General features: G+C 48.9%; 1 protein-coding gene across 4 annotated transcripts in view; it reads right to left on the reverse strand.

Moving 5' to 3' along the window:
• CTPS1 (CTP synthase 1) overlaps window positions 1-4,443 on the reverse strand; it is a 28,783-nt gene extending 24,340 nt beyond the window's left edge. Inside the window, exons 1-2 of one of the 4 annotated variants that reach the window (XM_070610107.1) lie at window positions 4,178-4,443; window positions 787-965 (exon numbers count right to left, since the gene is read on the reverse strand). In XM_070610107.1, coding sequence (XP_070466208.1) covers window positions 787-952 — 166 coding nt within the window. In that variant the 5' untranslated portion in view covers window positions 953-965; window positions 4,178-4,443. Of the gene's footprint in view, window positions 1-786; window positions 966-3,320; window positions 3,401-4,177 lie in introns of those variants that run through there. The other 3 variants (XM_008522636.2, XM_070610105.1, XM_070610106.1) reach the window with 3 other exon arrangements.
• Window positions 4,444-12,625: the final 8,182 nt, after the last annotated feature.

A 12,625-nucleotide genomic window follows, 5' to 3' on the forward strand; every position in this document is an offset into this window, starting at 1 on the left:
ACAATTTCAAAACAGAGGAAGTATGTTTTCATAGCACATCTACTCCCAACTTTAAGCAATTAATCTTGAGGGTGATTCAGACACAGTCACACAGCACACGGCTGATCGGTTCTCAGCAACAACAAAGAAGGGCTACTTCCTTAGCCTCCAGTAACGGTCTCAACTTTTCACTCACCTCAAAAGATGCGTGTTTCTATTATCCGAATTCTGTTAGCAAAACAGAACCTCCAGCTTACCTATCACCCAAATCCATCATTTATCTGTCGCCCGAATCTCTAGAAAGTGGTCCTGTAGCCTCTGGTTAAACACCTCCACCAAAGGGAACTCACAACTTCTTGAAGTCGGTCACCCTATTATCAAGATCTTCTTATAGAGGGCCAAAATCGTCTTCCTTACGACTTCTTCCCACCCATCCTATTTCTAAAGCTTGGGGCCATGAAGAATAAACATAATCCCTCTTCACAAATATTTGAAGAAAGTTTTATGATGTCACCAGATTTCTTTTTTTTCAAAAGAAGTGACAAACTTACATTCAGCCACCAAGAAGATCATTTCTATTATTTCTATTACAGAAACCTCTAGATTCTAGTCACCACATTGCATATTAAGATTTCTCCTTCCTCTCTGTCCGGTGAGAAAAGCATCATTCTGCTACGGTTTAGGACCTTTTCAGAAGGCAGGAAACAGAAGTTATGTTATGCAAAATACAACTGCCAAGGGCTCACATGTTCTTCCATATACTACACAATTATTTTTTAAAAAAGGAAAGAAATGCATTTTGCTTACCATGCTCATAAGGAGAGAATGTTCCCGCATCAATGTTGATGTATGGGTCAATCTTAATTGAAGTTACATGTAAACCACATGACTTCAGAATTGTGCCCACACTGCTGGCGATGATTCCTTTTCCAATTCCTGATATAACCCCACCGGTAACTAGAATGTACTTCATTTTTCTTTTTGACCTGGAAGAAGGAAAAATTACAAATAAAATATATTTCAACAAATCAGACTTGCTCGGTTCAAATACCAGCTCTGCCACTTCCTAGCTATGACCCTCCTGGGACCTCAGCTTCCTTGTCTGTCACACAACTTCAGAAGGCTGTGTGACAGGGGTTCTTGGATCACTGAATGGCTTTAGTCAAATATGAGTTGAAAAACAACTGCTAATCAAATAATAACGTAGCTTTTGTTTAAAGCTTTGACAACTAACAACCTTGAGAGTCAACCTCATAAAAAAACCAGCTCTAAGCTGTTGACAGAACACTCTGTCCCAAATGTTGGCGGACATCGCTGCCAGACACTGGGATACCAGGCAGGTGCCTCTTTATTTTTCCCTACATGGGGAAAAAAATTTCAATCTTGGATAAGCACTCTGATTCCCCACGAAAGAAATAATGTCTTTGGCTAAACTACAATGCATCACCAAGAAAACACAGCTCCTCTGGGTTACAGAAGACAGAATAAAAGGAAAGAACTTCAACATCTGAAAGGAGTTCCAGTTAAACCCAAAAATCTTTTAATCAAAGGCAGCTCTCTTCTGTGATTTAATAATAACTTACTCCTTGCCAGCAATCTCTCCCAGGTATGCCATGGAGAGACGCTGTATATATTGGAAGAAAAGAACATCAGATACTAAACTGGTCTGAAGCACACAATGGGCAGGGGACTCAAAGAAAGGGCAGATTAGATTAAATCCAAAGGGCAGCACAGCTGTGGCAGGGAATGGAAGAAACAGACTTGGTGAGACATCACAGGGGTGGGAGGATGCAAGAACAGGAGAGGCGAAAGGTGAGGAGTCAGCGACAGGCTGGCCTGGGAGAATTCATCACTGGCCCCCAGCTTCGGAGGGCCAGAAACATCATTTGGTCAGTTAACCTAAATGTGATCAAAATGAGAGACAATCACTAAGCAGAAGAGAATGCTTGCTTTGGCATGCTCAGGACATTTTCCTCCTCCAGAACACTTCAAGTGAAGCCAAATTATAATAAAAATAAGCTAAGAAAGGTACAAGGAAACTGGGTAGTTCTGCTCCAAGTATTCCCCCACCCCACGTCTCCCCAGGCAGGAAGGAACACCCTTGGCAAGGAGATAAGAGTGCTCAGGATGTCTACCCCAGCCATCTCCTGCTCTTTTTATCATCTCTTGCAGCATTTCCAAAAGCACGCTCCTTGGTTTCTGCGCAATGCATATGGGATTCCCAAAAGGGTTTTAGGAAGAGATGAATCAAAAAAATGCTGGTTCAACAGTCAAAGGATTTCTTTAACGCAAGACCTCTGGGAGTCTTTAATAAGTTAATGTGCACTGTGATCTCCCAAAATGGGTATATGGCATGTAGTTTCCTCAAACTGGATTGTCCCCATATCCCTAATATTTAGGGAAAACACTGCTGTGTCACCTCACAGGTGAAAGGTTCCTTACTGACACATGAATATCAGACTTGCTCCATTTTAGGTATGTCCTAACCAGGCACGTCCCTGAGACTATACCCTGGGCTCACTGACTAAATTTTGGATGTTCCTAGAAACTCCTCAGCCACCTCAAGTGGGTTCCTTCTACAGCAAACACATCTTGTCCATTTGCATTCAATTTCTCCCAATTTTACTTTAAGAGGGTACGTCTCTCTTTAGGGGAGATTCTTGCAGTCTACCATAGTGCCTGGCAATAAATATTCCAAGGTACTCAAGGACCAGGTGGGAGGGGCTGGCCAGACTCCTTCACCCACATTTGTGGACCACCCACGATGTGAGCACTACTGTGCTAGACACTTTGGGGCCACAAAAATGAATCCAATTTGGGCCCATATCTCAAGTTGCTGGCAGTCCACTTAGAGAGATATAACGTTTACAAATAAATGAATAATCCAGTGATGGCAGGCAGCACAGGGACAACATGTGAAGGGTATCAACGGGGAAGGGAGAGGAGAAAGCTTTCAGGGGCAGGACCAGGGTGAAGTACCATGGCCCAGCAGAGTAAGGTGAGGGAAACTGAGGGAGGAGAGGATGAACTCCTGCTTTGCTGACCTGAGACTTGCAATGGGCCTTGAAAGACCAGCTGCGTGACTTAAAGCATGGGAAAAGGAAGAGCGGGAACAGGAAGACAGAGGCCATCTACAGAAAACAGGTAGGGCCAAAAGAAGAGACGGGGAGGGTAGGGGGCAGGTGGTGGGGACTAAGCTGGAAACACAGCCAAAGGGCCCGATCTGAACTTTATTCTGAAGGGGATGGGAGACACGGGAAGGGTTTCAAGCACAGATGTAATATAAACCAAGATGCATCAGAGGAATTCAACAAAGATGAAAAAGAGCTTTTTCTGGTTACATGATGTGAGACGGGGTTCCAGCTCCACCACTTGTGTACTGTCGAGTCACTTAAGCTGCCCGAAGCCCGGGTCCTCAGACCTGTAAGATGGGGGCGAGAAGCTCGGCACTGCCTGTGTCACAGGATGGCTATAACGAGTGTGGACGTAAGCGCGCCACGCCAGCGTCATGAACTTCTTTACAATGCAGCATCCTTACTCTGGGCGGCCGGGAAGGGAGCGCGGGCTGTGGGGCCCAAGGGGACAGCACGGGGAGGCCATCGGGCCCGGCGAGCTCCAAGGCCCCTTCCACTCAGCGGAGTCGGGGTGCGCCGGATGGAGGGGGCCGCTGCCAGGCCGCCGACCCCATCCCCCACCGCACAGGCCTGTCTCGGACCCCGAACCGCCTCCCAACGGGGCTGCGGCCGGGCCTGAGGCCAGAGGGGCGAGGGCGGCTGCTGGGTCTGCTCCGGGAGGGCTGAGCCAAGGGGGCTCCGAGCCTCTTCGGCCGTCTCCGGCCCACGAGCCATCCCTGGCCCCCGGGTCAGGCGAGCCAGACCGCGCTGCAATGGGCGCTGCCGGGCCCCGCAGCCCGCGTCCTGCGGCCTCTCCCGCCGCCCCGCGCTTCCTGGGCCCGGCTCCCCAGCTGCGCCCGGCCACGCGGCCCCGCGCGCGGGAGCCGGCTCCTGGCGGGCCCAGCCGCCCGCCCCGCTCCCGTTAGGCACGCAGCCCATTGGGCAGGCCGGCGAGCCACCTCACCCCTGATTGGTGGGAGCCCTGTCTGTCACCCGGCGATGGAGCTGTCCCGCGCCGGACTCAGCTCGCGCCGCCGCCTCCCGCACGGGAAACCAGCTCCCCGGCACCCCGGCAATCAGCCTACCTGAGGCCGGCTCCAGATCCTGCCGTCGGCTACGCAGCGAAGCGGGCGACGCGCGCAGCAAGCCCCGGCGGCCAGTGAGCCCGCCCGGCCGCATGCGCCCGGCAGTCTTTCACGGGGGCGGGCTCTAGGCGGTGCGCACGCAGAGGCGGGGCGGGGCGGGCACGCGGGCCCTCCCCGGGGCGGGGCCTGGGCGCGTCCCCGAGTGCGCAGGCGCGGGGCGGAGGCGCTTTGCAGCCCACGCGGGTAGCTGTCCTGGACAGTCCGTCCCGCCGTGCTCCTGACGCCTGGGGGACGCAGCTGTTCGAGACTGGGCAGATTGTGGCGTTTCTGCCTCGCAGCCTTTGTCACACCCGAGGGTGCAAGCCTCCTTTCTTGAGGGGGAGGAGGCAGTTTTTGGACTCACGCCTGGCAAGCCCGTCGCCTGGCTCCAGCCTCCTTCCCCATCGGGCTTCTAGAGGAGGCTGGGTCCATCGCACCGTGTCTCTGCACCGTGGACCCGTGAGCACCACAATCGCGGCTCCTGGTGGTGCGGCCCCAGCCCGGCTTTCCCGCCGGGCCCTCTGGACCGAGGGACGCCGGCAGTGTCACCCCCGGCCTCTAAACGGGAAGGCCAGGAGGGCGGCTCGGCGCTGGCTGCCGCCTCATCTGGCTCCCTTTCCCCACGTCTGCACTGACGGCGGCTACTTTAGCTGGACAAGGGTCCAGAGGCGGACAGTTTCATTCAGCCGTTCATTGACCCCCACTGTGTGCCGTGTGCTGTGCTGGGCTCCAAGGGACCCATCCTAGGTCTCACGATGGAGTGAGGCAAATGGCCAGCTCATTGCACTTCGTCATGATTTTCATCAGTGCCCAGTGCCAGGGGAGTGAGTGCCCAGCGTGGAGACTGGGGATTCAAGCAGGGAAGTCTTCCCTGAAAAAGTGGCTTTAAAGCTGAGACTTGAAGTTGACTGGCAAAGAAAGGGAAGGGAGAGGTGAGAATAAGAATGAGGCAGAAGGAAAAGCCTGTGTAAAGGCCCTGAGGCCCAAGAGAGCCTAGCACAGCTGAGGTGGAAGGCCAGGGGAGCTGAGTCACAGCCTAAGGAAGAGAGGAGTTCAGGTTGGAGACAGCGGGGCCTACCATGCAGAGCACTGTAGACCACATTCTTTCTTCTAAGGACAGTGGAAAGCGATAGAATCTTCTTGGAGGAGAGGGTTATGTTTTTCTTTTGAATAATGAATACATGGACACGGTTAAATTTTTTCCCCAAACATTACACAAGGGTATACTTGAAGAGTAAGGCTCTCAACTCTGCACCAGTGTTCTTGTTTTCTTCCCCAGAAGCAGTTTGTCACAAGTTTGTGTATCTCTTCAATATGTTTCCGAATGTATTTAAAGAAAAGGTGCAACATCAGGTTTGTATTTCAGGAAAATCAATCAAATGGACTCCGAAAAACCAGTTAGGAGGTTTCTGCAGTGGCTCAAAGTGGGGGCTTCTGGCTCCTTCCAAATTTGGATCACCACTGCTCCTTCTCTGCCAGGCTGCCCAGGCTGTGCTCCGCTCCCAGTGTGGAACACACTGGGGGTGTGTTTGAAGGTGCTCTCCGGCCACATGTTCTTTCAAGAAGCATTTAGTGTTTATCAAAGTGCCAGGGACGTGATAAATCTGGGGAACATATTTGCTGAAGTAATGAAGACGCTGTAGCAGATTTAGAAAAATGAGCCATTCACTCCGCCACTATTCCGGACAACCACTTTGCACTTTCCTCTCCTTCCTCAAACCTCTGCTGTCTCCTCCCCGATGCTTACTCTCAGCTGAGGGTCTTGCTTCTTATCTCACTGAAAAAATAGGAGTCATCAGGAGAACTTCCTTGAGCTCCCACCACCATATCCCTCACCCTTCTTGGATCTGTGCACACATGCTCTGCCTTCTGTCTTGTGCTGTGCACAAACTGTCCATACTCCTAGGGGTCAGCCTCTTCTTGCTTCAAGTGCCATATCCTCTCATCAACTCAAGACTGTCACTCTAGTATTTCTCACCTCTTACGTTGTTTCCACTAGCAGAATGCAATTTCTCCCATCGTAAAATAAAACCCCTCTCGACTCAACATAATTCTCCGTGCCTCTTTTCAGTACAACTTCTAGAAAGTGTTGTTTGTCCTTGCTGTCTCCAATTTCTTCCCTCTCTCTTGAACTCATTCTGATGAGGCTATTGCTTGTGCAATTCCACTCAAATTGCCCTTGTCAAAAATTAGACTCGATATTCCCAGATTTCTCTGTATGCCAGCCTAGACTCTGATCTTTGGTGTCTGTTCACAAGTCCCAGATAAAGATGACAGCATGGCTCTATGTACGTTGTGTGAGTGCCTGTGTGTATGTATGTGTATTTGCATATCTGGGTTGCTCCTCTCCCCACCTTGGGCTCCCTGACTCCCTGTGGGCTTCTGGGTGCAGCCATATGGCCCCCAGATCCCGCCCCTAAACCAACTACTTCTCTAACAGCATTTGTCACCGCTGGACACCACCTCCTTAAAATGTGTTCTTGACTTGGCTTCTAGAAAATGACTTTTTCTCAGTTTTTCTCCCTTTTCACAGGCCTCTCCATCTGGGTCTCTCTTCCTCCATCCTTTCCTCTTCTGGACTTGTAAACAGTGGTATGCCCCAGGGCTCAGTCCTCAGATCTCTTCTCCATCTACACTCATTCTCTAGATGATCTCATCCAGACGTTAAATACCATCCAGATTCTGACAACTCCCAAATTGATGTTTCCAGTTGAGACATCTCTCTTGAACTCCAAGTGCAGGGCCCTTCTAAGCACAGGGCCCTAAGGTGGGCCCCATGCAAGGCTACAAAAGGCCAGGCGCCTTGTCTCCACGTGGGACAATTCTGTGATGCTATTCACGCTCGAGAGCGCCCCCTGGGGTCAGGCTGAGGCTAGACTCAGCTAAACCAGCCGTTGGCAGACTCCGGAAAGGGGCAAATAGTAAATATTTTAGAGTTTGTGGACCATACGGTCTTGGTCACAGTTACTCAGGTCTGCCTTCATGGTGCAAAAGTGGCCATAGAGACTGCATAAACAGAAGAAATGTGGCTGTGTATAGGGCCTGGGCCTTGCTTGCTCAGCAAGAGCCCACAAACCCGTTGCAACCATGTGTCCATCCTGCTCCCTTCTGGGCAGGATGCCCAGCTGCTGGGATTTGTAATGATCAGGGCCTGGCCAGCCCGGATCCTACCTTATCGCACTCAAGGAACATCACGTCTTGATGACACGGAGCCCTGCCACATGAGCTATTGTTCCTGGGAACGCTGGTCATACCAGGGACAGCCCCCCCGGAAAGCATATAGCCTTTGGGGCCCCTGCCTGTATAAACAACCCCCTCCCGGCCCACGCTTGCGGGGGCAAGCTGCTCTCCAGCCGGCGGCCGGCAGACCTCCCTGTAAGTAGCTCCCAATGAACCTGTGTGTCTCCTTCACCGTCTCCGAGTCTTTTCTTCAGTCTCTCGGCAACCTACCCCGCGCTGCTCACCCAACTGGGCGTGCGGCCAGACACTGTGTCCCGATGAAACTCCTTATTGACAGAAATACAGATATGATCCGAAGGCCAAAGTCTGCCAACTCCTGAACCAGAGAAATACACCTCTAGCTTCTTCCCTGCCCTGTCCTGCTTCTCGTTCCTAACAGCCTTCACTGGAGAGCGTTCTTCAATCATTTACTTGCACAAGAACCCCATCTCAGACTTTGCTCCTAGGGCACCCACCCCAGGACACCACCCCTCCCGCAGGTCCCTCCTGCCGTGCACCTGACACTCACCCTGACATTGGTCCCAGGTGCTGAAATAGCCTGATCACGTCTCTGTCTCCTCCATGCCGATTGTAATCTCCTTGAGGTTACTTAACCTTTGTGTCTCAGCTCCCTTATCAGGAACAATCTTGTTCACCTTTTCATGACCAGGATCTAAGATTTAATTCCCACTACTATCCTATGACGCAAACGCCATCGTTATTACCCTATTACATGAGAGGAAGCCAAGACTGAAAGATGGAAACGCTCTCCTGCCGGCCCATGGGAGGCTCACCGAATCCTCCTGTTCTACCTGCCACCAAGGCTTGCTCATCGTTTCCTCACCAAGGCTTCTTTGGGTTGCTTTTTTCTCTTTCACATCAATGTGCTGTCATCCTCGTCTGGCATTCTAGTAGGTTACCTGGATGAGCAATGGAGCAGGAAGGAGAATGCAACTACTGACTTAAACTTGTTGTCATTTTTTTCCCAGATTGGGGCTATTGAGTCTAAAATTAAATTTTATTTAGTTTTTAATAAATATGTGAGTGGCACAAAACTCAAAAGGGAAAAAGGGATACACAGTAAAAATGTCCCTCCCATATCTACTCAGCAGCCACTGGTTTTCCTCCCAGACAGAGGCAAGCACTATTACCAGTGTCTGGTTCATCCTTCGAGAGGTGCCCTGCACATGTGTGTATGTCCTATCGTATTCGCTGTGTATTCTTCTAGTGTGAATGTGTTGTGGTGGCTTTTCCCCACTTGAGCTAGCTTTCTCTGATGATGATATTTAGTGAACTGGCAGGTTATAGCCTCACTTTGCTCTTGAAAGAACTTAAGGCTTTTTTGCATGTGTGTGTGTGTGTGTGTGTGTATAAAATTTGAGAGAAAAATGAGGCAAAGGAAAAATAAGGGTAGGAAATTTTTTTCTTCAGTGACACACCATTGCCTTCAAGATAAAGTCAAAACCACACTGATTTCAGAGGCTTTGCACCAGCTGGCCTCAGTTTCCCTTTCTGGCCACACTGGACCCTTTCAGTTCCCTGCACACGCCATTTGTTGTCTTTCTCGCATCTGGATCTTTGCGTAGGCTGCTGCTGGGCTCTCCCCTTCCCTTTGTCTTACTAATGTCACCTTTCACCGTGGCCTTCACTTCCCCAAAGTAACTTTTCCGCACAGCCTCCTTCTCCCAAGCTGGGGTTAGCACTTCTTCCCCATTCTTCTGTCGCTGCCTGGACTTCCCCAAGTATTGCACTTACACGTTGTATTTTGATAGTTCATTTCCTTGTCCAAACCTCCCACCGTCTCTAAGCTCTGTGAAGCCTGGGACCTGTTTATCTGATTTACTGTTGTATGCTCAGTGCCTAGCTGGTCCCGGCACATGGGAGGCATTTGGTGAATATTTGTTCCACAAATAAATGAATCCAGAAATTAAATTACGTTCCAAATCCTTTACACTTTCTAGAGGCGAGTCACAAATTCAACTTTTAACTTCCAAGCAGCCAAACTGAAGAGGGTCATTATGATTAAGGAGAAAATCATACAACAATTGTTCAGGAGACATATCACTTCCTCAAATAACCTTTCACTGATCCTCTAGGTCCCTTACTGCCACCCCTATTCTGCAGAAAGCCAATAGGATGGCAATAGGATGCCGTGTGGGGAAGAAGCCATCTGTAGACCTGGCTTATTCAGGGTAAATTATAAAGCATCTTCTGGTGTCTCTCATGAGGGTTGTTCTCTCACCTGATGCTGGGTAGATACTGAGGGGCAGTGAATTCATTATTACACGCTCTGAGAGATACGTGGAATGATGCCATTCTGAGTTTCAAGTTCAATTAAGAGCTTTTCAATAATCAGTTGAGCTTGGGATAAAATTCATATCCACCTGAGTATTAATTGATGCCCTCCCCAGAGAACATGATGGGCTGTCAGAATAATCTGATAGAGACGTCTGTCTCCTGTAGAGCATATAATAATATACATTAATATTATATATGACTGTGTGGCATAATCATACCTTAGTGTCTCAATAACACATTTGGGGGGAAAATGTAGTAAAAGAGAAAGAAAAACACAGTTTATAAAAACATGCTATTATGAAAACGTAATAATGAATTCTTAGTTGACAAATATACCATAGCTAACATCACCACCACATCTCATCACCGTATCCCAGACTTGGGGGGACGGTTCTGATTTCTTGGAATTTTATTATTTTTAATAAAAGTAATGTGTTACACATAACTAAGTGTCATTTTGTTATTATACCCCTGTAAGACCTTTAATGCAAATAAATGAGCAGATGAGAAAATGGATACTTCTCAGATCATATGTTTTGACTTCGGGGTTTGGAAAACGTAGCAAACAGGACTCGCTTCTAGTGTCCTCCCCTGTGAGACGCCCCCCAGCCTCTCAGGCTGGTTGAGGACCATCCCTCTCATCCACAGAGCCATCTCTCTATTCATCTGTCCCATCATTTACCACATTATATGGAGGCGATCCGGATTCGTTTCTTTCTAGACTGCGAGAAAGAACTGCCTCTTTTCAGCATCAGTAGCTGCAAGAAGAGGTGGGGAAGCCGCCCCCAGACTTCCATAAGCTCCAGAACCATCTCCGACACATAAGCTACCTAAAAACCATGTGCTCGTTAAGCAAACAGAGCTCCAAGACAAGCTCCCGCCCCTTGCTTCCCCCCAAATTGTGGCCCATCCACGGTGCCTGGCACAGTCTTTGACGGAAAGAAGGCGCTTGATGAATATTTGATGAAATGGATTAAGACTATGAAATGACCTTGTGACTTTAACTTCCTCCTGGTCTGGCTTTTTCCCACCTCTCTGTCCAAGACAAATGAGTGTTCTTACAAAAGAAAAAACCTACTGTATTTCATTTGGTGGGAAGACAACACGAGAGCGGTCCTTCCGCCAGCCCAGCTCGGGAATCCAAAGGTCTCCAACGTTTCCAGGCAGTGTTCCCCAGGGTGATTGTGGACTGAGGATCACCAAGAGGTCAGCGTGTGAGTGTTCCCCGGGCTCCTGCTGAGCCCCTAGCCTTCTCCCAGATGCCACAGAGTTGAGTGAACTAACCAAATGACGCCAAGTGGCTAGATAAGCAGGACATTGAGACATTTAGAAAGATTTGCATCAAGAAGCACTCAGTGGAGTCATCATATGTGTAGAGAACTCAGTGGTTATAATTTCAAGTTCCAGGGCCAGGCTCCAGACATCCCTCTAAGATGTCTCTAAGAGATCTATTTCTGTCTCAAGAACGACTCATACTCCTGCCATTAGTGCCACCATCACTTGAAAGGCACCTTTTAAACTGGAGGAAAAATAGGGATTCACAGGCCGTCCAACAACCCCCAGGGTTACATAATTAGCACTTCGATTCCTGTTGCACATGAGAGTTTTTTAAATGATTCAACCTTTTAAACACTTGCATTCAACATATATTTAACTGATCTGAGCTCAAGGGGGTATGGGAAAAACACCCATTTGTTTGTGGGTTTAAATAACTGGAAAGGTTGGCAAAGATCATGTGGGAGACATGATGTTATTCTGGAGAGGGAAGTTGAAGGTTGTTTTTTGTTTCAAAAAATTTACTTATATTTTGTAAAGTTTTTTTTTAAAGATTTTATTTTTCCTTTTTCTCCCAAAGCCCCTCCGGTACATAGCTGTGTATTTTTTTTTTAAGTTGTGGGTCCTTCCAGTTGCGGCATGTGGGATGCCGTATCAGCGTGGCCTGATGAGCGATGCCATGTCCATGCCCAGGATTTGAACTGGCGAAACCCTGGGCCGCCAAATTGGAGCGCGCAAACTCAACCACTCGGCCACGGGGCTGGACCCAGTGTAAACTTTTTTTGAAGTATAATGTACAGACAAAAAAGTGCAAAACTCATAACTGTACAACTTGATGAATTTTTACATATTCAACCACACCCATGTAACAAGCACCCAGACCAAGAAACAGAATGTTACCAGCACCCCAGATGCCCCCTCGTTCCTCTCCCAGTTACCAATCCCCCAAGTATAACCGCTACTCTGACTTCCAACACCATAGATTCATTTTCTCGGGGCTCTTTTAAAAGCTAAAATACAAATAATATGGTCATCCATTAAAGCTCTTCATTTTTTCAAGAATCTTAAGATTCACAACATTTTATTTGCCTCCTTTAAATTGTGCCTGTCTCCTCTGTCTCTCCTTCCTCCAGATCCTCTTCTTTTTAGGGAAACAAATCACCTTCCTCTGATTCTCATTATGGAAACAAATCTAAAGAGTTGGCAAGAAAGGTGTCTATTTCATTCGTTCATTTATGGAGCATTTATTCGCATCTCCTATGTGCCAGGTACTGTCCCAGTGACCAGGTTTCCAAAGGCAATTATAATACCAAGGTCGGTATAGTTTTGGGGGAAAGTGGAGGGGTGCCTCCAAATCCCCCTGAGGTGGGGGGTGGGGTAGATAACCCAGCCAGCTGGCCAAAAAAAGCTTCTGTGAGCAGTACCCGTAAGGATAGGCAGGCACCAACAGAGGGAAAAAGGGAGGCAGGCTGGAGGAGGGGGGATGTGAGGGGACAGAGGAGAGGGGCATGGAAGGGGGGATGGATGGAGGGGGGATCATGCGCTGAGACACAGACGCAGGAGGAGCTCGTCCATTTAGGAAACAGCAGAGTTCATTCCTGTGAAGGAAGACCACAG

Source organism: Equus przewalskii, chromosome 2 (genome assembly GCF_037783145.1).
Source record: "Equus przewalskii isolate Varuska chromosome 2, EquPr2, whole genome shotgun sequence".
Lineage (NCBI taxonomy): Eukaryota > Metazoa > Chordata > Mammalia > Perissodactyla > Equidae > Equus > Equus przewalskii.